At 39.6% G+C, this 25,579-nt stretch overlaps 1 protein-coding gene across 5 annotated transcripts in view; it reads left to right on the top strand.

Annotated features, from left to right (window-relative positions):
- The first annotated feature begins 361 nt into the window (after positions 1-361).
- Positions 362-25,579, top strand: part of LOC112850892 (zinc finger protein 677-like) — a 92,074-nt gene continuing 66,856 nt past the window's right edge. For 4 of the 5 annotated variants that reach the window (XM_086688400.1, XM_086688402.1, XM_086688401.1 and 1 more), the window contains exons 1-3: positions 362-405; positions 3,189-3,250; positions 5,978-6,131. In XM_086688400.1, the coding sequence (XP_086544526.1) occupies positions 3,236-3,250; positions 5,978-6,131 (169 nt within the window). In that variant the 5' untranslated portion in view covers positions 362-405; positions 3,189-3,235. Of the gene's footprint in view, positions 406-3,188; positions 3,251-5,977; positions 6,132-11,402; positions 15,177-25,579 lie in introns of those variants that run through there. The other variant, XM_086688399.1, reaches the window with a different exon arrangement.

Here is a 25,579-nt window from a genome sequence, read left to right as displayed (position 1 = left end):
CGAGGATCCCCGATCCTAGGTCCCCGCGCTGTTCCGCCTCCCTCACTGGCGTGCGTCTCCACCACTCGATACAAATGTTTCCCTGCGCACCGGGCTCAACTTGTCAAACACAGTCGCTCCCAACAGAAGCGGCCCACCCTTCCCCTAAGGTTGTACCCAGCCTGGCTCCAAACGACACCAGGGGGATTGTAAGGAATCCAAAAGCAGGACGCGAACCAGCCGGGCAGGAAGGACGCACGGGCAGAAACCCGGAGGAGGATGGCCTGCGGGGCGGGATCCAGCGCGCCTCGAACCCGCCCCACATGCCACGCCCTCGACCCGCCTCGGCCCCGCCCCGCCGCGCACGCGCAAGAGCGCTTTCCCGCAAACCCGGAAGCGGATCGAGCAGAGAAGGGGCGCGCTTGGGTGAGTGAGTCTTCCGTTTTGCTGGTTGGTTCCAGGGCTCCCGCTCCTCAGGCCCCTCCTCACAGCCAGGTTTCGGGGGTCGCCTGGCAAGGTAGAATCCTTGAACCCACTCGTCGTTCGCGCTGGGAGTTCGTCCCTTTCGCCTCTCGCGGCGTGGCCATAAGACGTTCAGAGCCCAGTCAGTCGGTGCGGGTCACGGGCGTCTGCGTTCGTTTCCGGTTAAAATCTCTGTGAGGCCCGTTGGGGCCCAGCCTTTCTGCTTTTGGCCCTTACACACCCCAGTCGCCTTGCCGGTAGTTTTCCTGCTCAGAACCTTTCTCTGGCTCCCGAGTCTCCCCCCGGTCGCCACCCCCCACCCCCAACCGCGTCGAGCACAGTCGTCACTAGGGAGGTGGATGCACGCCCTTCGCCCCGCCAAAGGGAGGGCAGAGTGGGGGCAGAGATGGCGGGGAAAGACGCAGAAATCTGCGGAGTCGGAAAGTGTGGGAAGAACGGCGGGGATTGAAACAGAGGCTGCAGCAGAGTGGGGTCACACGGTTGAAGGAGGAATAGCGAGGGAGGGAAACGGAAATGGACAAAAAGACTGAGGAGAAACAAGGACACAGAGAGACTTACACAGAGAACAAAACACATGGTGGTCTCAGACAAAGCACAGGACCCAAACCCAGGTGAATACTGAATTGACTGGGTATGGGATGTTACGTTGTGACGTACTGATTTGTGGCCCTATGACCTCATTAATCTAAAATGTGGTGAATTGTTCCAGTTATGCAGGAGAGATTGCGAGTTGTGACACCTGGTGTTTGAGGCATCTGCACTTTCTAAGTATTGCATCAGAAGATAATGCCATTTGCAACCCCTACTCATCTAGAGGGCAGAGGCCTAGCTCAGTCAGTCAGTGGGGGAAGACTTTCTGTAACCACATGGTGCTTTTTACAGTGGCCATTATTAACAGTACTGTTTCTCTCCCCCTTTTTTTTATGGCTCATGGCATTCTTTTCTAAATTTGATGTATCCTCTTTAATCATAATCCATTGGATAGCTTTTTAATTTCCAGATTATTTTACCTCTTAATTTTATCGTTCAGCTTATGAGTTTTACATGCTTTCTACTCTGTCATATATTGGAAGTATTTTTGGATGTCTGGCAAATAACTTTATAGTATTTAATCACACATCCGTTAAGGATGTTGATAATCTTTTAACACTCAAAGCTAGTTCAGCCAGTTAATTTAATATTCAGCAGTTCTCTTCTTCCCTTAAGTCATCTTTTAAATTTCCTAGTTCTGAGCTGAAGTCTCCAACTAGGTAGATGTTCCCCTCAAGTCCCCTTTGTCTTTTCTTTTTCTTTTTCTTTAAAAAAACATTTTTTAAATGTTTATTTATTTTTGCGAGAGAGAGAGAGAGAGAGAGAGAGACATACAGAGTGTGGGTGGGGGAGGTGCAGAGAGAGAGGGAGGACAGAATCCAAGGCAGGTTCCAGGCTCTAAGCTGTCAGCACCGAGCCCAACGCGAGTCTCGAAGTCATGATCCACGAGATAGTGACCCGAGCCAAAGTTGGTCGCTTAACTGACTGAGCCACGCAGGCATCCCCCTTTTGTCTTTTCTGTACACATGTTGAAAGGTGGTCTGGATTAATGTGCAACTTTGTTCCAGCAGTGCCCATCTGTTCATAATACGGAGATTGCTCAGTCCTCATCCCCACAGGTGACCCTTTTTCATGTTTTCCAGGACTTGTAACTGTTTGTAATTTCATATAGTTTTTCTGGAAAAGAGGAATTAAATGCTTGGGTTTGATTACACCCATGAAAGAGAAGCTTCTCTTGTTTCAGGAATGTGAAAGGTTATGATCTGGAATTAGGACAAGCCCTTTCCACTTAAACATGTCAAGGCCACCATTTCAGAATTTACTTATACCCAGTTCTGCTCACCCAACTCAGACTTGTTAAGGGTAACTTCATAAATAATTTCCCCCTCTGACCCCCATTTTACTCACCTTTAACATGAGACAATAGACCAAGAATTCTGAACCTGAGCTAATAAGATGCTTGGAATGATTTTCAAAATTGGGTGTGTGTTTGGCAGTTATCATTAGAGTGTGTGCAGTTATCATTAGAGTTTCAATGTGACCCAGTTCCAAAAATAATATCATTAGAGTGTGTGCAGTTATCATTAGAGTTTCAATATGACCCAGTTCCAAAAATAATGAAAACCACTAAGAAAGAGGCAGGAGCATAGTCTCAGAGACAGAGGCTTGCTTCTGTCAGCCCCACCCTCTCTGTGTATCCTAGCTAAAGCTTAAAAATTTGATTGTGTCATCTCTTGACATTAAACCCTCTTACAGCTTCCCATCACCATCAGGACAAAGATCTAAACTCAGAGTGTAGTTACCAGGGCATTCTGGAGCTGGGGTGGCCCTTAAGTGTTGTTCCAAATTAATGGAATGGACAGGCTTTTATGCCCTGTGTCAACCAGTCATTGTATGCTGGGAGGAGCCCAGAACTTGAGTGAGGCAATTCCTTTTGGTCAAGTGCCAGACAGACAGAGGACAGTGTAGTTGCAGTGGAGTGTATTTGAGCAGGGGAGGGCTTCCTGAAGAAATGGGTGAAAAATACACTTGTTGGAATTTATATAGGACTTTATTATCCCTGCATGCCTCCTGTTGCAATGGGCAGCAAAGGACTGTCTTTCTCCTACGTTACAACTCTCACCAAATGTATATTGTGGTAGAGGAAGGGGTTATGTTGATTCTAAACATTAAACAGCATACTTTTTGTCACACAGTATAAACTTACCTGAGAGAGAAGACCAGAAGAGGGAAAAAAGGAGGAATGACTCTTTTCCAGGTAAAAGTCATAATTTTGTTGATTGTTCTTTTTCCTAAAATGTTACATTTTGGACTTGTTAATATTCTCTGTCTCAGAGGTATCTGGCCTACAATGTTACTCACACCCAGGGCCTTCTCTCATCTCCATTCGGATTCCATCTCGCTGTGACCCAGTGACGTGGAACTTGGGAAGATGCCCCTTTTAGGTGGTCATTCTGTAAAGGACTTTCTATGCAGGCAAGGACTGGAGATGGGGAGTGGGCTCTGTGGTGTCCATGAGTTTGGGTAGTAAGGATTCTTCAGAGACTCCTTCTAGATGCCCTTTCAAGTCATATAAACCAAAATTAAAGAGATTATATACGTAAGTGATGTATTAATGTGCACAAGTACCTGAGAAACCCTGGAAAATAAGACTGATGGGGGAAATTTCCTTTGTTTCTACAAATGCCTTTTGATGTTAAACAAGGGAGTCAGTGTGCTTCTGACTCCAAAATGTAAGTACTTTGGACTAGAATGGGAAGTTCAAACTAGGAATAAGGAATAGAGAGGGTGTTTTGTTTTGTTAACATAGATTTAAACTGTAGACTCAACAAATTTGTTTAACAGTAAATGTTTTTTAAATTATTTATAGCACATCCATCTCATAAAGACCATGGTGTTCTTTTAGGAACCCTTATGCCACAGATCTTTTAGATAAAAATGTTTATAATTTAGCCAGACATAGCAGAACATTCTGCCATCAGAGAGGATGTTGCTCAATTTCATTTTGCAAATTATTTTTAAGTGTTTTTTTTTGTTGTTGGTATAAACCCCTCTAGTGTATATGTTTTTTTGGTTTCAATTCCATACAGTGATGCAGTTTAGAAACTCAGTAGTAAAATATCCCCTTCCCTGTCATATCTTCCACCATCACTGATGTCTTCATTGGCAACGGATGTTCTCTTTATTGCAAATCTTGTAAAAGTGGATTTATATATTGTAATGTGATTTAGAAAATATTTTTCAGTAAATGTTTTATCCTGATATTTTATTCTGCAAATTGAAATATTTACATACCACATGTCTTCAAATTATTTTCTTGTTAGTGAACATAGAGGTAACCGCTTTTTTAGACCCTCATTGGAACATTCTCTAAATGAAGATACGTGGGTCCTTTACAATCTCTTACTGTTTTGAAGAATGCCATGGTAACTGTTTCTGAGCAGGCCAACTAAACTACAGATATCTAAGGATATTTTAAGATTGTACATCTTAAGCATGATTACCAGGTTAATGATGGTCTTTCTGAGGAGTCACAGGCATTCCACTTAGTAAAGATTTTAAATCAACTGTCTTGAACATCCTCAGCTAAAGGGAAATGTGGAAGAGAACTAAGAGGTAGGAGAACAACGTTTCAACAAATAGAAAATATCAGTAAAGAGATATAAATTAAAATAAAGGGATGGAATAGAAATTCTGGAGCTCTGGGCGCCTGGTGGCTCAGTTGGTTAAGTGTCCGAGTTCAGCTCAGGTCATGATCTCACGGTCCGTGAGTTCAAGCCCCGAAATGAAAACATAGAGGTAAATCTTCATGACCTTAGGGTTGGCAGTGGATTTTTATATATGATACCAAAAGCAAAAGAGAAAATGACTAAGTAGATAAATAGGTCATCATCACAATCATGTCTGTGCGCTGAAGGACATTATCACATAAGTGAAACAGTCTACCAAAAGGGAGGAAATAATTGCAAATCACAAATCTAGTAAGGGTGCAGAACCTAGAAATATATGAAGAACTTCTACAACTCAACAACCAAAATACAAAGAGCCCAATTTGTAAAATAGTCAAAGTATTTTAATAGACATTTCTCCATAGAAGATATACAAATGAAACAAGCACAAGAAGAGGTGTTCAATGAAAGTAGTCATTAGTAAGATGCAAAGTCAAAACCAAATGAGTTTCATTTCACACCCACTAGGATGCCTGTTGTAAAACAACAACAACAACAACAAAAAATAAATGTTGGTAAAGATGTGGAGAAATTAGAATCACAGCACATTGCTGTTAAACTATTGCAGCTGCTGTGGAAAGAGTGTGGCCAATTCTCAAAGTATTAAACCATGTGACCCAGTAATTCCACTCCTAGGTGTATATCCCAAAGAATTGAAAACAGATATCCAAACTTACTGCACTTGAAAGTTCATAGCAACTTATTAACATCAGCCAAATGTGGTAACAACCAAATGCCCATCAGTAGTTGAGTGAATATGGTCAGTCCTATGGAATACTCCACAGGCAGAGGAAAGGAAATGTTCCACTGATACATACTATATTATGGATGAACCCTAAACATTATTCTACATGAAAGAAGGCAGATGCAAACAGTCACATTTTTGATATCATTCCACTTACATGAAAAGACCCAAAATCGGTAAATCCATAGAGACAAAGCATTAGTGGTTGCCAGGGACTGGGCAATAGGAAGCACCTGTTAATGGGTAAAGGATTTCGTTTGGGGATGATAAAAATGTTTTTGATCTAGACAGGTGATGTTTGTGCAACACTGTGAATTCACTAAATGCCACAAAGTGGTACTTTAAAATGGCAAAATAGTACTTGAAAATGGCTAATTTTATGTTAATTGTAGCTCTTCAAAATTATCTTGCACGGATCAAAGGGCACTCACTCCAGCCAAGTCGGTCTTTACACGTCTCTGCTTCTCTAATTTTGTGTCTGTCTACTTGGTGAAATGTGTTTTTATTTCAGGGATGGTTAACATTCAGGGATGTGGCCATAGAATTCTCTCAGGAGGAGTGGGAGTGTCTGGACCCTGCTCAGAGGGCCTTGTACAGGGACGTGATGCTGGAGAACTACAGGAACCTGGTCTCCCTGGGTGAGGATAACTTCTCTCCAGAAGTTGGTAATTAACTTTTTATGTCTTTGCATTTTCTTTTTTTTTTTTAATTTTTTTTTCAACGTTTATTTATTTTTGGGACAGAGAGAGACAGAGCATGAACGGGGGAGGGGCAGAGAGAGAGGGAGACACAGAATCGGAAACAGGCTCCAGGCTCCGAGCCATCAGCCCAGAGCCTGACGCGGGGCTCGAACTCACGGACCGTGAGATCGTGACCTGGCTGAAGTCGGACGCTTAACCGACTGCGCCACCCAGGCGCCCCTGTCTTTGCATTTTCTATTGAGAGCCCCTGACGTGATCATAGGAGTTTCAAATCCCTATTCTTAAGAGAATGATTGCAGCTGTTTTTATTGAGAATGGAAAGGTTCATAATGTAGCAAATGGACTCTAACTTCCCTTTTCTTCAGAAGTTCTGCATTCCTGCTTATTTAGGTAGTTGCAGAACATTAGCAGTCAGAAAACCTTAAGGGAGGGAACTGGTGATAAGGAACATTGGGTGTTATACGTAAGTGATGAATCACGAAATTCTGCTCCTGAAACCAGTATTACACATGTTAACTAACTAGAATTTAAATAAAAATCTGGGAGTCGGGAATAGGATTTAAAACCCTTAAATTCTTGGAGCACCTGGATGGCTCACTCAGTTAAGTGTCTGACTTCAGCTCAGGTCATGATCTCACTGTTCCCAGGTTTGAGCCCTGCATCAAGTTCTGTGCTGCCAGCTTAGAGCCTAGAGCCTGTTTCAGATTCTGTGTCTCCCTCTCTGTCTTTCTGCCCCTCCCCTGCCCATGCCTTCTCTCTCTCTCTCTCTGTCTCTCTAAAAAATAAAAAACATTAAAAAAAATTTAAACCCTGAAAATTCTTAGTAAAGTCAAATTTCACGGACATCTTTAAAGATATGGCTCAGAGACAATGAAGTTGGGGAAAAAAAGGAAACCTTATGGCGAATTTTTTAAAATATCTGATTCTGTGGTCTTACCCTTGTGCTTTTGGTTTAGTAGTTCTTGCAAGAGAACCAGATCTCTGCATACCTAAAATACCCATTAAGCATTTAGGTAGGTAGTTGACTAAGTTTTGAAATATGTTTCTACACCCACATATACTGAATGTTCGTCCTTGTTTGCTGAACAAAGAGCTGGGAATGTGCTCTGGAAGAGCAAAGCAGATCATGTTCTGTTTTTCATTATAAACGGAAATCTCTTCTTGAGCTGAATATCATCTCCATTTTGGAAGAAGGGAAAGAGCGCTGGACTGTGGAAAGTGAAGTGAAGATAGGGGAACATCCAGACGGGTGGGAATGTGTTGGGGTATGAGCACAAGTCAGAGCTCAGGTGCACAGAGAGTAAGCTGCTCCAGTAAATACTTTTTGGGAACGATTTGTGGAAAAATACAAGTTTATTTCTTGTGAGCTTTCAAAGGAAATCCTTCCTCACCCACACACACTTCTCTTTGTTATTCAAATGTATATATCAAATGTGTACATGTCTAAACTCCCACTGTTATGACCTACAACATTGTTACCTGGCCCCTCTGACCATACTGGTGCTGTGGTTTGAGAGGAACTGGGATGGCTGTCCCTAAGGAGTCTTTTCCCTGATCCCTCTTGGTTCTCATTCCATACAGGTCAGAGGTGAGACCTCTATAGTGCAGACCCCAGGACCTGTTCACTTTCCATTTCCATTTTGTTTCCCTGGGAGAACTTCTCAGGAGACAAACAAAATGTAGTATCTGTCTAATAAAGTAGAGCTAAAGTTTATGTCTTTCTTTCCTGGACCATCCTGGCTTCTTAGGGTCGGGCCATTGTGCATTAATTAGGAGGAAGTCATGATGTGGATAATTCCAAAAAGTGAAAATCCAAAAGTAGATGTAGTTGAAATATAGCACAGCTTACTGACATCTGTAGTTAGCTTTTCTATAGGAAAAACATGTATCATTCCACAGATGTTTATTGCATTCCTGGTATATGCAAAGTCAACATATTGATAAATTTTGGATTGTGGTTTTTGTTTTGTTGGCTTTGGTTTTGGTTGCTTTAAGCACTCAAGAGGCAGCAGCAAGTTTCGATTTTAAGTAATCTCTGCATCCAGCATGGGGTTTGAACTCACAGCCCCCAGGTCAAGGGTTGCATGCTCTACAGACAGAGACAGCCAGGCATCCCTCTTTTGTTTTTTTTTCTTTTCTTTTGTTTTTTTTTTTAACATTTTAATTACTTTCACCCATTTCTGCCACTGTCCTCAACTTCCTGTCTTTAGCAATCACAAATATGTTCTCTGTATCTAAAAGGGGTTGTTTTGATTTTTTTAGACTCCACATACAAGAGAAATCATACTGTATTGGTCTTTGACTTCTTCTTTATAGCGTAATGTCCTCAGGATCCATCCATGTTGTCACAAATGGCAAAATTCTGTTCTTTTTTATGGGTGTGTAATATTTTGTTGCATATATGCATCTTTATTCTTTCACCTGTCAATGGACATTTGGACTGTTTCTGTATCTCAGCTATTGTAAATAGCACTACAGTGAATATCAGAACACTTCTGTCTTTTTAAGTTAGTATTTTTGTTTTCTTCAGATAAATACTCAGAATTGGTGGATCACACAGTAGTTCTCCTGGCTGCACCAATTTTGGCTCACACCAACAGTGCACAAATTATCCACCTTGTCACCAACACTGGTTATTTCTTGTCTTTGATAACTGCCATTGTAATAGGTGTGAAGTGATAGCTCACTGGTTTTGACTTGCATTTCCCTGATGATGACTGATGTTGAGTATCTTTTTATGGTCCTGATAGTCATCTCTAGGTCTTTGGGAAGTGTCTATTCAGATATTCTGCCCATTTCTTAAATTGGATCATTTGAGCTTTTTTTTGGCTATGTTTGGACCATTAGCCCCTTATCAGATACATGATTTGCTAATATTTCTCTCATTCAGTAGGTTGCCTTTTTGTTGAAAAAGTGTTTCCTTTGCTGTGCAGACACTTTTTAGTTTGATGTAGTCCCACTTATTTTTGGTTTTGTTCATTTTTCTTTTGGTGTAGAGAGTAAAAAAAAAAAAAAAATCATTGCAGACCTGTGTCAAAGACCTCATTAGACCCTTTCTTTTCTTTTAGAAGTTTTATAGTTTCAGGTCTTAGATTTAAGTCTTTAATCCATTCTAAGTTTTGTGTATGGTATCAGACAGTGGTCCAGTTTCATGCTTTTGCCTGTGGCTGTCCAGTTATCCCAAACAATCTATTGAAGAGATTGTACTTTACCCATTGTATAGTTATGTCTTCTATGTTGTAAATTAATTGACCATGTCTGTGAATTTATTTCTGCACTCTATAGAGTTCTGTCGATCTAGGTGTCTATTTTTATGCTAATACCATACCGTTTTAATTACCACAGCTTTGTAATCAGGGAGTTTGAAATTGGGAATGTGATGCTCTGTTCTTCTTTCTCAGGCTGCTTTGGCCATTCGGGGTCTTTTGTGGTTGCATAAAATTTTAGATTTTTCTATTTTGTGTGTAGGTTTTTATGTTGACAAATTTTCAACTTATTTGTGTAAATACCAAGGAGTATGATTGCTAGATCATATTTAAGAGTATGTTTAGTTCTCTAAGAAGCTGCAAACAGTCTTCCAAAGTGGCATACCATTTTGCATTCCCACCAGCAGTGAATGAGAGTTCTTACTGCTCCATATCCCCACTAGTATTCAGTGTTAGTGTTCTGGATTTTGGCCATTCCCATACATGTGGAGTGACACCTCATTGTTATAACACACATTGTCCTCAACTAAATCTATGGCATTCTTTAAGCCAAGATTTTATGATACCTTGAGAACATACTTTTTTTGTGGTTTTTTAAAGTTACTGCCTTAGTCACAGAAATATCATGAAATTGATTTGCCATAGCTTTTTATATAATAATACATTATTTTGGGGCACCTGGATGGATCAGTCAGTTTAGCATCTGACTCTGGATTTGGGCTCAGGTCATGATCTCACAGTTCAAGAGTTTGAGCTCTGCACTGGGCTCTGTGCTGACAGTGTGGAGCCTGTTTGGGATTCTCTCTCTCTGCCCCTCCCCCACTCTCCCTCTTACTCTAAGTAAATAAACTTTAAAAAATAATTCTTGTATGTGTTTCCTGGAACATGTATATATTAAATAGTTCTCTTGAGTACCTAGAAATGGAATTCATGGGCTATTCAGTTTGATACTTTTCAGAACAAATGCTGAAACAGATGTCAGTCTACAGTCTTCCTATAACACCATACTGTCTCCTTTTTGATATTTTCCACTTTCACCTCATACCAATACTGTACATTCTTACAGGATGAGTCCGTATTATGCCTGTTGCTAAATCAGTTCCTTTCACCAAGGTCAGGCGTTTAACTTACAACACAACCATGTTCCCATAGATGTGCAAGCACAAGCACGGTCGCCACATGGCCTGATACTCCTTGGGCTTCACTCTTGCTTTTCTGAGTCCAAGTCCTGGCCTTTCCTCAGATTTTTTATTGAGCTAAGAGAACTATACTGGTATCTCCAGGTATATTAGTTTTGAGCACCAAAGCACCTAAGTTTCCACATGATATGCTCCTCCCCACAGTGCAGAAGGACCCCTCTTCATACACAGTACAAGTTGCTGAAGACTGCAACTTGATCTGGTGTTTAATAATAATGTGTGTTTAATAGTGTATGAGAATATGATGAAAGAAAGAAGATATTTTAAGAAACCTGTATATTACAATCTAAAAATCGATAGATCTAGCAGGTTAAGTTAGTGAGTAATCACAGTTACACAAAATAATAGTCTCTGGAATTCTAAAGAATTCTTCCTTGAGAACTAAAGACAATTTACATTCCATAAGGAACACACAGTAAGAGAAATGAAACATGTTGAGATTCACTAAATTATGAAATATCAGGTTCAGGTGAACACACATTTTTTTAAAGATTAAGAATTACGGAAGATAGAAATCTTTATGACTGTATGCACTGTTGTAAAATAGCCGGTTTATAGATGAGCTCTTTAATCATGAAGTATTTCATTATACAGTTATATGGCCAAAAAATATGGATAGTGTATACTGTATGCTTGGAAAAATGACATTAAGATCAGAGAAACTATTAATATGGAAAAACTTATAAAAAGAAAACTTAAAAATGTTGTATACTACAGTAGTGTTTGACGACCATGCTTGAGAAACTTCCTATGGTCATTATAAAGTGCTGTTTTGGTGTGTAATTATGTAATTTAGTAGAAAATATTTACCTTCCAATTCTATTTGATAGGAAGCCCTTCTGCTGGATTTACAGTCAAGGAATTATCACCAGTAGAGAACATTAATAAAGGAGAATTTTACCACTTAATACTGGAGAGAAATGAAAGTCATGGCATCAAGGATTTTGATCTCAAGGAAGTCTGGGAAAATATGCACGAGTTAGAGAGTCAGTGGGAGTATGATGCAAGAAATTACAAAGTAGTGCCTTTGACCCAGGACAAAAAGCTCACTTGTAGAAAAGACCAGCAACTTAATCAGTCCTCAGTTACTCTTCCTGAAAAGCAGAGTGTTTCTGTAAGAAATAATACATACCAGTATTTCATGGATGATGAGCCACTTACAAGGACTTTGTTAAAACGGGATGGTAACAGAAGTGGTTCTGGAAACCAGTACATAAACTGCGTGGAAAATAGAATTGGATTAAGTTTGCAGGCACATCTGGCTGAACTCCAGAGATTTCACAGTGAGGAGAAAATGTATGAATGTAATCCAACTGAGAAGTCTGTCAGCAATGATTCCTCAGTCTCACCACTTCAAAGAGTTCCTCCCAGTTCCAAAAACATTTGGAATAAATCTAGGAAGATTTTTAAATATCCTTTGTTACCTGCACAATACAAGACAGCATACACTAGAGGAAAATATTACAAATGCAATGACTGTGGGAAGACTTTTAGCAAAAGCTCAAACCTCATAAGTCATGAGAGAATTCATTGTGGACAGAGACCTTACAAATGTAATGACTGTGATAAAGCCTTTACATACTGTTCAAATCTTACTCGACATAAGAAAATCCATACTGGAGAGAAACCTTACAAATGTAACGAGTGTGGCAAAACATTTACCCAATGTGCAAACCTTACTAGGCATCAGATAATACACACTGGAGAGAAACCACACAAATGTAACGTGTGTGACAAGGCTTTTAACCAAAGTTCGAGCCTTATGGCACATCGGAGAATTCATACAGGGGAAAAGCCTTATAAATGTAATAAGTGTGATAAGGCTTTTATCAAACGTTCAGACCTTTGGTGTCATGAGAGAACTCATACTGGGGAGAAACCTTACAAATGTAGTGAGTGTGGCAAAGCCTTTGCTGAGCGTTCGAATCTTACTCAACATAGAAGAATCCATACAGGACAAAAACCTTATAAATGTAATAAATGTGATAAGGCTTTTATCAAACGTTCAGACCTTTGGGGTCATGAGAGATCTCATGCTGGTGAGAAACCTTACAAATGTAATGAGTGTGCCAAAGCTTTTTCCCATTTTGCAACCCTTAGTACACATAAGAAAATACATACTGGAGAGAAACCACACAAATGTAATGTGTGTGACAAGGATTTTATACGAAGTTCAAGCCTTAGGAGACATCAGAGAACTCATACAGGAGAAAAATCTTATAAATGTAATAAATATAATAAGGCTTATATCAAACATTCAGACCTTTAGAGTCACGAGAGAACTCCTACTGGAGAGAAACAGATGTAATGAGTGTGGCAAAGCCTTTATGGAGCATTCACATCTTGCTCAGCATAAGAAAATCCATATTGGAGAGAAACTTATAAATGTAATGAGTGTGGCACAGCTTTTAGTCAATTTGCAAAACTTACTAGGTTTCAGAAAATACATAGTGAAAAGAAACAGTGTAAACCTGATATGTGTGGCAGTGCTTTTATTCAAAACTTAAGCTTTGGGGATCATCAGAGAACTCATAGGAGAAAGAAACCTTGCAAATAAAATGAGCAAGTGTTCAGGCCTTACTCAGCATCAGAGATTCCATCATGGAGAGGAACCATATGAAACTAACGTATGTGGCAAAGTTTGCAACCAGGGTTCACACCACACCTGGTATCAGAATATAAATGTCTGAAAGAAAGCACACAAATGGAATGTATGGCAAGGCTTATCCAAAGCTCATAGCTTGCCGACCATAATTCTTGCTAGAGAAAAATCTTACAAATGTAATGAGTATGATCAACTTTATAAAATTGTTCAACTTTGGGGAAGGGGATAAAAATAAGTGAATGGGATTAAGAGGTACAGACTTCCAGTGATAAATGTACAACTTTGTGGTTGCAAGAATTCACATACAATGGAACCCATACCACTGTGTCATGGTCTTTACCTCAGGAAACACCAAAGATTTCATACTGGAGAGAAACATTACAAATGTAATGAAGGTGATAATTTGTTTACCCGATCCTTTGAAAGGACTACAGTAAGAAAATTCATACTGGGGGGGGAACTAGGTTTATTTACAGCATTAACCAATCTTAGATGTTAAATTCCACAGAAAATTAGAGTTATTTAAATTCATGAGATGAAGTGTTTCAGTGGGACAAGTATATCTGTGGAAGGACCTAATCATCTTCTGTTTAAATCTTTTTTAAAGATTTTATTTTCCACTCTACACCCATCAAGGGGCTAAAACTCCCAACTCTGAGATCCAGAGTCACATGCTCTTCCGACTGAGCCAGCCAGGCACCCCTATAACTTTTTTTCTAAATCGTTTGTTTGTCCTTGAGACTAGATTATTATTGATGACTTATAACCTTAAGTTTGGAATCCTCTGATGTTATACGTTAATTACATGCATTTCATTTGTCCACTGTGATGGTCTCAGAGAATCCTGGATCAGTCAGGTGAAAGGAGCCTGTTTGATTAGGTCGGGTTCAGTAATAGTATATACCCTGGAAGAACTAGGATGCTAATTTTAAGATAAGTTTTAGTATAAACTTGAGAGCATGAGGAGTGGCCGGAAATAGATGTAAAACTATTATCTAAATTGCCATGTTTTCTGTGGTCACAGCCCCTTTTCTAGATTCGTTGGTATGATTGAGAGGCTTTGTTGATTTTATTACAGGGGAGGATTCTTTGTCAGATGATCATGAAACAGTAGGTTGGCACACTGAGAGAATGAGATTTTCACATGAGAATGATAGGTTACTAGGGATGCATGTGTGGTAGAAAAAATGGGTGGAGAATGAGGGTCTTCCCTCTTTTGAAAGGTGATAGCTATTGTGTATCATGGATGAGTAAAAATCAGTCTCATGTTTGGAAATTGAAGAGAAAGTTCTAGAGGAGATTTTAATCAAAAGAAGCAAAGTAGGGGCGCCTGGGTGGGTCAGTATGTTGAGAGTCCGGCTGGATTTCGGCTCAGGGTTGTGGGATAAACCGCATTGTTAGGCTCTCTGCTGAATGTGGGGCCTGCTTAAGATCGTCTCTCACTGCCCTTCTCACCTACTCATGCTCTCTCTGAAAAAACAAAACAAAAACCTAAAAGTAGTGTGCTTGTGAAAGATTCAAATTTGGCCACTGAAATTCCATTTTGATACTATTGTATTTAGGATACCCTGTGTTTCATAGTGAAACGCTTAGCGAGTGAAAGCTTTTGTGTAATGCTGAATGAATCATGTGCCTTCTCTTAGCCCAAGTGCATCCCAACTCATTGGGGCATTTCATAATGAATACTAATAATACATCCTTGGGCTCTCTAGGTTGAATGTGATCCATAACAATTCTTTTCCATGTTAGATTCAAACCTACAGTTTTGGAAATAAATATTTATAAGTTGAATTTGAGAGTTATGCACTCAATAGTATATCCCAGGTGATTTTTTTGGCTCTAATGAAAATACCATAGCAATGCAATTTCAAACTCACCCCCCTACAACCTGCCTTCCCATTCATGAATATACACTGTATGATTATATTTCTACATGCCTTTTGTGCTGAAATGAGACCCGTGTGTTGTACCTTTACAATAAATGAAAATATAAAAGTCATAGGCATATGAAAAGTATTAGGAACTAAAAGAGTATTTCAGAGGTAAGGATAAAGGTAACACAATCTATATTTTGTGCTGGAGTGCTCAGGAAAATAATTTGAAAATATAAATCTTCATGAGTTTACTGTCAAGAATGGACATACACAATGGGAATCTTTTGATGACTAGAAATCTCACATATTTACCCTCTAAGACATTTTTTGCTAGTTGCACTTGTGCTTACTCCACTGGAACAGGATGTTTGGATGTAAAGAATGATGACTCCCTACAATTAAGTGTTCACAGAATGTTTATTACATAAAGATGCTTTCTCAGAGCAGAGTAGACTTCTCAAGTTCTGAAAATGGCTAGAGAAAAGCAGGAATGGTGGCTACTTTGTTATGATGCATACTGTGCGGGGCCGGGGTGGTAGTAATTTACAGTGTGAACTTACGACTACTGCCTAGGGAAGGGCCTCTCAGGCTTATCTCCATAATAGTACAAGTAGACAAAATCAATACCTAGTGACTGAAAGAACTAGTCAGTTTTGCAGAAGCTTTTCTGCAAGTATCCTTGAATTCTCATGGGTTTATAAGAACAAATATTTATTTCTTCCTCCTATCACATCTATCATTATTCACCCTTCCTTCGTTCTGTCATTGAGTCTGGGATTCACAGTAGAACTTAAGTCTATGTGGGACATAACCATTCTTGCACCAGGGAGAAGAGAGGGTTAGAAGAACCAAACAAAGGTTTTAAAGTTTCCATTTACAATTAAAATGTGTCAATCTTCTCACATTGGTCTACTCACATTGGTCAAGCTGTCTATTAATTGGGAAGAAAGTATAATCCCCTCAACAAGAAGGAAGGGTTGCCTAAGTCAAGTGGCCAAGTTGATATCAAAGAGCAGAGACATATACTCTCACAAGAGGGTGATGATTAATTGGAAATATTAAAATGTATGATAGTACAACTTCTATCAGAAATCATTTGTCCCTTCTTTGTATTTCACACAAAATACTTTTGTCCCAGAAGAAAAACAGAATTCTACCCAAATGTGACTATGGTCACACATGAGGGTCTCGTAACAGTCTCATGAAATTCCTCTTGGTTGAGACCCTTATGTAGAGTCCTCATTCCTAACATATAGTGGAATAGAAAAAACTCAATAAACCTTCCCATTCAGAAAAGAAATGGAAAGGAGGGACCCCGAATTCTTCCCCATCTCCTAAGGTCTTCCCCTTGTGCCCTGTAGACAAGACCCTCCCCACCCACCTCCAAAAGCTTGCCAAAACCGTGCTGTTTGGTTTGAATTGACCTATGCGGCCTGAGCTCAGAACCTCAAAGCATTCCTTTGAGGGACCCTAATAAAGGCATGCACCCTTGGTCCTGCCTTAGGATCTCTGCCTGCACCCTGCCTTAATCTTCTCACGCAACCCCCATAGGTGTGCAGAAGAGCTCCCCCACGATCTGTGAGTAATAAACTTCTCTACTTTCCCTTATAATCTGTTGAACCATGGCTCACCATCTGACATTTAGGACTCTATCTAATAAATACTAGTACAACAAAGTCACAACAGCAACACTAGGCAATTCTGTCAAACCTACAAAGAATTAACAGAAATTCTCCACAATTTATTTCAAAAAATAGAAGAGTGAATGCTTTTCCCAACTAAATGTATGAGGCCGGTATTAGCATAATTCCAAAACCACACATAAACATTAAGGGTGGGGTGAGGGTGGGGAAGATAACTACCAAGCAAATCCCAAATGAAGGTGCAAAAATTCTTAGCAAAATATTAACAGAAGTCAGCAATACACAGAATTGTACACTATGACTAGATAGATTTATTTGAGGGACAGAAGGCAGTTTCAAATTCCAGTCAATATAAGCCATCATGTTAATAGGCTGGACAAGAAAAACCACAGGATCCTGTCAATTGACACAGAAAAGCATTTGATACAATTCAGTGCTGTAAACTTTCAGAAAGCTAGGAAGAAAGGAAAATTTCCTCAACTCAGTAAAGAACACCTGTGAAAATCTTATAGCAAACTTCATACTTACTGGTGAAAGATGGGATGTTTTTCCCCAGAGACTGAGATCATGATAAGGATGTCCACTATCACCACTGATATTTGACATGTTTTTATAAGTTCTAGTCAGTGAAGTAAGGGAAGAGATGCAAACAAAAGTAAAGAGAGAAAAGATAAAATAGTGTAGCTACTTGCAGAAGACATCATGGTTGTGGTAGGCTGGATAACACCCTCATTCCAAAGTATGGCCATGTCCTCGTGCCTATCACATGGGAGTGTTACTGTAATGTTGTAAGGGATCTGCAGATGTGCTCTGGTGAAGATCATGAGGTGGGTGATTATGCTGGATGATCTGGTAAATGCGATATGGTCCCGAGGGTCTTTATAAGAAGAATGCAGGTAGAGGTACTCATGTAAAGGTTGGTGGAGTGATGACAAGATTGAAGATGCTGTCTTGCTGGCTTTGAAGAGGGAGGAAAGGGACCATGAGGCAGAGAATATAAGCGGACTCTGGACATGGGAGGGTGTCTTTGGAAAACTATCTGTACATCTCTTCTGCCCATTTCTTCACTAGATTATTTGTTTTTCAGGTGTTTGGTAAGTTCTTTATAGATTTCTTATACTAGCCCATTATCCAGTATGACATTTGCAAATTTCTCCCATTCTTTCGGTTGCCTTTTTGTTTTGTGGATTGTTTTCTTTTGCTTTGCAGACACTTTTTATCTTGTTGAGGTCCCAGTGGCTCTTCTTTGTTTTTATTTCCCTTGTCTTAGGAGACATGTCAAGTAAGAAGTTGCTGCAGCTGAGGTCAAAGAGGTTGCCTGTTTTCTCCTGTAGGATGTTAATGGTTTTCTGTCTCACAGTTAGGTCTTTCATCCATTTTTAATTTATTTTTGTGTATGGTATAGGAAAGTGGTCCAGTTTCATTCTTCTGCATGTTTCTGTCTAGTTCTCCCAGCACCATTTGCTACAGAGACTGTCTTTTTTCCATTGGATACTCTTTACTGCTTTGTCGAAGATTGGTTGGCCATACTTTTGTGGGTCAATTTCTGGGTTCTCTCTTGTATTCCATTGGTCTATGTGTCTGTTTTTGTGCCTCTGGCTTTGATGTCTTTTTCAACATTACTTTGCTTACTTGGGGTCTTTTGTGGTTCTGTACAAATTTTAGGTCTTTTTTTGTCTATCTCTGTGAAGAATGCCGGTCCTGTTTTGATAGGGTTTGCATTGAATGTGAAGCTTGCTTTGGGTAGTATAGACATTTTGACAATATTTGTTCTTTCTGATCCATGAGCCTGGAATGTTTTTCTATTTCTTTGTGTCTTCTTCAGTTTCTTTCATGAGCTTTCTATGGTTTTCAGCATACAGATATTTTATCTCTTTGGTTAAGTTTATTCCTAGATACTTTATAGTTCTTGGTGCAATTATAAATGGAATCAATGCCTTGATACCCCTTTCTGTTGCTTCATTATTGGTGTAGAGAAATGCAACCAATTTCTGTACATTGATTTATATCCTGGTACTTTGCTGATTTAATGTATCAATTGTAGCAGTTTTTTGGTGGCGTGTTTGGGTTTTCCATGTAGAGTGTCATGTCATCCGTGAAGAGGGAACGTTTGATTTCTTTGGTAATTTGGATGCCTTTCATTTCATTATGTTGTCTGATTGCTAATGCTGGGACTTCCAACACTGTGTTAAACAACAGTGGTGAGAGTGGACATCCCTGTTGTATTCCTGATCCCAGAGGGAAAGCTCTCAATTTTTCCTGAGATTGATACTAGTTGTGGGCCTTTCATATATAGCTTTTATAATGTTAAGGTATGTTCCTTCTATCCCAAATTTATTGAGGCTTTTTATTAAGAAAGGATGCTGTATTTTGTCAAATGCTTTTTCTGCATCTATAGACTGGATCATAGCGTTCTTATCCTTTCTTCTATTAATATGATGTATCACACTGATTGATTTGTGAATATTAAACCAGGCTTGCAGCCCAGGAAGGAATCCCACTTGATCATGGTGAATAATTCTTTTAATGTACTGTTGAATTCAATTTGCTAGTATCTTGTTGAGGATTTTTGCATCCATGTTGATCAGGGATATTGGCCTGTAATTCTCCTTTTTAGTGGGGTCTTTGGTTTGAGGATCAAGGTAATGTTGGCTTCATAGAGTGAGTCTGGAAGCTTTCCTTCCATTTTTATATTTTGGAACAGCTTGAGAAGCATAGGTATTAACTCTTTTTAAATGTCTGGTAGAATTCCTCCTGGGAAGCCTTCTGGCCCAGGACTCCTATTTGTTAGATTTTTGATAGCTGATTCATTGTCTTTGCCTGTTATGGATCTGTTCACATTTTCTATTTCTTCCCTTTTGTGTTTTGGTAGCTTGTGAGTGTCTAGGAATTTGTCCATTTCTTCCAGATTGTCCAGTTTTGGGCATATAATTTTTTTTAACTTTTTTTTTTAATGTTTATTTATTTTTGAGACAGAGAGAGACAGAGCATGAATGGGGGAGGGGCAGAGAGAGAGGGAGACACAGAATCGGAAGCAGGCTCCAGGATCTGAGCCATCAGCCCAGAGCCTGACGCGGGGCTTGAACTCACGAACCGTGAGATCGTGACCTGAGCTGAAGTCGGACGCTCAACCGCCTGAGCCACCAAGGCGCCCCAGGCATATAATTTTTTATAGTATTCTCTAGTAATTGTATTTCTGTGATGTTGGTTGTAATCTCTACTCTTTCATTTATGATTTTATTTATTGGGGTTCTCTCTCTTTTCTTTTTGAGAAGTCTGGCCAAGGGTTTATCAATTTTGTTTATTCTTTCAAAAAATCAGCTCTTAGATTCATTGATCCGCTCTCCTAATTTTTTGGATTCTATATTATTTATTTCTGCTCTAATCTTTTTTATTTCATTTCTTCTGCTGGCTTTGGGCTTTTTTATTTTTGCTGCTGTCTTTCTAGTTCCTTTAGGTGTAAGGTTAGGTTCTGTATTTGCAACCTTTCTTGCTTCTTGAGATAGACCTGGATTGCAGTGTATTTTCCTTTAGGATGGCGTTTGCATCCCAAAGTGTTTGGACTGTCATGCATTCATTTTCTTTTACTTCTATATATATATATTTTTGTTTCTATATTTAAAAAAATTTCTTCTTTAATTTCCTGGTTAATCTGTTCTTCTTTTATTAGGATGTTCTTTAACCTCCATATATGTGGGGGCTTTTCAATTTTTTACTTGTCTTTGATTTCAAGTTTCATATGATCTGAAAAATATTTATGGTATGATCTCAGTCCTTTTATACTTGTTGAGGACTGTTCTGTACTTGATGAAGGCTTTTTTTCACCCAATATGTGATCTGTTTTAGAGAATGTTCCATGTACCCTTGAGAAGAGTATGTATTCTGCTGCTTTTGGATGAAAAGTTCTGAATATATATGTTAAGTCCATCTGGTCCAGTGTGTCATTCAGAGCCATTGTTTCCTTATTGATTTTCTGCCTAGGTGATCTGTCCATTGCAGCACAGTGGAGTATTAAAGTCCCCTACAATCACAGTTTTAGTATTTATACATTTATTTATGTTTGTGTTTAATTGATTTATATATTTGAGGGCCCTCAGGTTGGGGGCATAAATAATTACAATTGTTAGCTCTTCTTGATGGATAGATCTCTCAGTGATGATATAATGCCTTTTTCATCTTTTGTTACAGTCTTTGTTTTAAAATCTAGTTTGTCTGTTATAAGTATGGCAACTCTGGCTTTCTTTTGACATCCATTAGCATGATAGATGGTTCTCCATCCCCTCACTTTCAATCTGCAGGTATCCTCAGGTCTAAAATGAGTCTCTTTTAGGCAGCATATAGGTGGATATTGTTTTTTTTTTTTTTTTTTTTTTTTTTGTTTTAATCCATTCTGATACCCTGTGTCTTTTGATTGGGGTATTTAGTGCATTTATATTTAGAGTGATTATTGAAATATATGGATTTAGTTTCATGTGTTATCTATATGTTTCATGCTTGTGATGATGGCTCTGGTCTTTGTAGTCTCTGCTGCTTTTCACTCACAGAGTCTCCTTTAGGATCTCCTGTAGGGCTGGTTTAGTGCTCATGAACTCCTTTAGTTTTTGTTTGTCTGGGAAAGCCTTTATCTCTTCTCTTCTGAATGACAGCCTAGCAAAGTAAAGGATTCTTGGCTGTATGTTTTTCCTATTCAGCACATTGAATATTTCCTGCCACTCCCTTCTGGCCTGCCAAGTCCCAGTGGACAGGTCTACTACTACCCTTCTGTGTCTACCCTTGTAGGTTAAGGCCCATTTGTCCCTACCTGCTTTCAGAACTTTCTCTTTGTATTTTGCCAGTTTCACTATGATATGTTGTCTTGTTGGCTTGCTTTTGTTGATTTTCAGTGGAGTTCTCTGTGCCTCCTGGACTTGGATGTCCATTTCCTTCCAAAGATTAGGGAAGGTCTCAGCTATAATTTGTTCAAATAAACTTTCTGCCCCTCACTCTCTCTCTCTTCATTCTGGAACTCCTATGATACAGATATTATTTTGTTTCATTGTATCACTTAGGTCTCTAATTCTCCCCTCGTGGTCTAGTAATGTCTTTTCCCTCTTTTTCTCAGCTTCATCATTTTCCATAATTTTGTCTTCTATCTCACCTATTCTCTCCTCTGCTTCTTCCATCCTTGCTGTCACTGTATCTTCTTTTGCATCTCATTTAAAGCATTTCTTAATTCATCATGACTATTTCTTAAGTCTTTGATCTCTGCAGCAATAGATTCTCTGCTGGCTTCTATGCTCTTTTCAAGCCCAGCTATTAGTCTTATGACTATTCCAAATTCTTGTTCAGATAAATTGTTAAATCTGTTTCGAGCAATTATTTTGCTGTCATTTCTTCCTGGAATTTGTTTTGAGGAGAATTCTTCCATTTCATCATTTTGGCTAGGTTTTTGTCTTTTATGTGTTTTAAGAGCTTGTTGTGTGTCCTGCACCTGCAAGTACTACTATATTAAAAAGGGGTCATGGGGCGCCTGGGTGGCTCAGTTGGTTAAGCGACTTTGGCTCAGGTCATGATCTCATGGTTTGTGGGTTCGAGCCCTGCGTCGGGCTCTGCTGACAGCTCAGAGCCTGGAGCCTGCTTTGGAGTCTGTGTCTCCCTCTCTCTCTGCCCCTCCTCTGCTCATGCTCTGTCTCTCCCTCTCAAAGATAAATAAACCTTTAAAAACTTTTTTTAATTAAAAATAAATATAAAAAGGGGTCATACACTGTCCAGAATCTGGCACTTCAGGAAGTGTTTTTAGAGTGTGTTGTGTGCACTCTGTTGTTGCGGCTTTGGCTGTTCAATCCCACTGCTCATAGTGGTGGGTTGTTTGGACCTTCCACTAGGTATGCTTTCATTTGGAAAAAAAGGGGGGAAAGGGGGGGGGGAACCTTATCCTGTACAGAGGGGGAAATCAAAGGGGCGAGAAAAAAAAGACCAGGCAGAGAATCAAAGAAAATATAAGACTTAATCCAGAGAGAGAGAGAAGAAAGTAAAGAAGGAAATATAGAAAAGGTGAAAGAGAATAGAATAAAAATACCTCATCAAACAACCAGAACAGAGACTATATACGTATGTATGTATGTGTGTATGTGTATGTGTGTGTGTTTGTGTATATATATGTATGTATGTATATATATATATACATATATATACGTATATATATGTGTATATATATATAAAAGCAGATCAGAAACTGTGAACCTGAATCCAAAGGGAGAAAAAAGAGGACAGTAGAAAGAAAAAGAAGAGAGAAGAGAAGGGAAGGAAAAAAAAGAGAAAAAATAATTAAAAACTCAAAAAATAAACAGACTTGGGGCGCCTGGGTGGCGCAGTCGGTTAGGCGTCCGACTTCAGCCAGGTCACGATCTCGCGGTCCGTGAGTTCGAGCCCCGCGTCAGGCTCTGGGCTGATGGCTCGGAGCCTGGAGCCTGTTTCCGATTCTGTGTCTCCCTCTCTCTCTGCTCCTCCCCCGTTCATGCTCTGTCTCTCTCTGTCCCAAAAATAAATAAACGTTGAAAAAAAAAATAAATAAACAGACTAATATACAAAACCACAGGCCAGTTGTCTGTCAGTGCCTGGGACTGATGGCTTTGCTGGTCTGGAGGAGAGTCCATCTTGCTTGTTCAATGTCAGTCTCATTCCAGTAGATAAGCAGTTACCAGCCACGGAGGGGCGGGGTTTGGTGTAAGCAGGTCCTGCCTCCACTAGGGGCTCTGTCTTGTTCCCTGAAGCCTCACTGTGTTAGTGATAGGGGGATAAATGATAACACCCCAATCTCTCCTCCCTGGACCAGGTGACTCAAACCACACTGTTCAGTGGTTTTGTTTGTTTTTCCTGAATTTGATGTAATGGGGCACAAAAATAACGTTACTTTCTATACAAGTTATATGTTGTATTTATTCCAATGGGAAATTAATGAAATGTGAGCACTAAAATATTCCATGCTAGGAAGAATGCATCCCCCCCCCCCCCCACCACACATGCATTATTACTGTCTTATGTTTATATCCATGGAGGACCTACTACCTGCCAGGTGCCAGTAATATGGAAATGGGTAAAACACAGTTGAAAATCCCAAAAGAGCCCTCACAGAGTAAAGTAGATGGTCTGCCTGTCCTGCTTCACAGTTTCCCGTGCCTCCTGGGTGCTGTGCTGGGATTGAAAACCCAACGTCTTAAAGAATCCAGCACACCCCACAGATCTGGTTTTAAGGCAGAGCCACTCTGCGCAGCCGACAAAGGACCGGTGGCTGACACTGGCAGGGTCTTTTGTCCTTGGGGGCAATAAACCCTCTTCCCACAGTACTCGAGGGAAGGGACTTCTCTCTCCCAGTGTTCTCCCAAAATCCCTGCTGCACCTTGAGCCGGCTGCCCTTCATCCCAGGCGCTCACAGCAGCAGCTCTGGTCCAGAGAAAGTCGTGCATGCCTGAAAACTCTCAACTTTAGCTTTAAGGCTGTTTGCAAAATAGAAACTGGTTTCTCCCAACTTTTGGTTCTCCTGCCCCTTGTGCGGGGAGATTTTTCTCTTGTCCAAGTACAATCTCACATTTCCACAGTCTCTCTTTCTCTTCCTTTTGTCTTTCTACAGAAGGCGTCCCCTCCCCTCCCCTGCCTATGCTGCCCACAGCTTTATCTATCCTGATTCGCAAACACACACCTCTGTCCTGCTGAGCTGTCTCAGTCCACCTGTGGAGATTATTCTGTCACTCCACCGACTGATTTCCTGGGTGTTCTAAGTGTTCTGACTTCAATACAACTGTGTTTGAGGGAGGAGGGAAATCCCGGTCCCCCTACTTCTCTGCCATCTTGACTACTCCCTCTGGGAATTTTACAGTTTTATGACTCATGAGTTTAGGTGTCTGATCCATTTTGAGCTAATTTTTGTGTATGATGTAAAATAATGAACCAACTACATTTTTTTTTCATGTGGATATCCAGTTTTTTCAGATCTTTCATTGAACAGACTGCCTTTCCTCCACTGAGTGCTCTTAATACCCTGGTGGAACATCATTTACTATATACAGAAAAATTTCTGACATCTGTATTCCATTTTGCTGGTCTCTGTCTTTCTTTATGCCAGTACTACACTGTTTTGATTACTTTAGCTTTTAATAAATTTGAAATAAGGAAGTGTGAGACCTTCAACGTGGTTCTTGTTAAGTTGTTGCTATGCAGTGTTCCTTGAGATTCCATATGAATCTTAGGATAGGATCATGTACTTCATCAAAAGATTTTATTAGGGATTGTATTGAATCTGTTGATTGCTTTGAAGAGTATTGACATCTTGGCAATACTAAGTCTTCCAATACATGAACTTGGAATATCTTTGCATTTATTTGTGTCTTCTCCCCAAATTTCTTCAGCAGTGTTTTTAGTAAGAGTGTACAAATCTTTCCTCCTAGGCTAAATTTAAGCTTAATTATTTTATCTGTTTTGATGCTATTGTAAATGGAAATGTTGTCTCAATTGCTTTTTTGGATTGTTCATGGATAATGTGTAGCAACACAATTGATTTTTGCATGTTGGTTTTCTCTCTTGCAATTTTTCTAGATTCATTCTTCAGTTCTAGCAGTTAAATATTTTGTGTCTGTGTATGTGTGTGTAATACACAGGATTTTCTACATATAATATCATGCTGGCTGTGAACAGAGGTAATTTTGCTTTTGCTTTTTTATATTTGAATACCTTTTATCTCTCTTCCTCTTTTTGCAGGGGCAGCTATCTGTTACGGCTAGGACTTCTAGTAGTACGTTTTATAGAAATGGAGCAGGCATCCTTGTATATATAAACTCTGTGAGTCTACTCACAGGGTTGGAAAAATGCTGCTAATTTAGCTGAATTATTTAAAAGCAAATTAGTGCTGT

The sequence above is a fragment of the Puma concolor genome, chromosome E2 (genome assembly GCF_028749965.1).
Source record: "Puma concolor isolate L17-30 chromosome E2, mPumCon1.1.hap2, whole genome shotgun sequence".
Classification (NCBI taxonomy): domain Eukaryota; kingdom Metazoa; phylum Chordata; class Mammalia; order Carnivora; family Felidae; genus Puma; species Puma concolor.
This window is presented reverse-complemented; position numbering and strand designations above follow the sequence as displayed.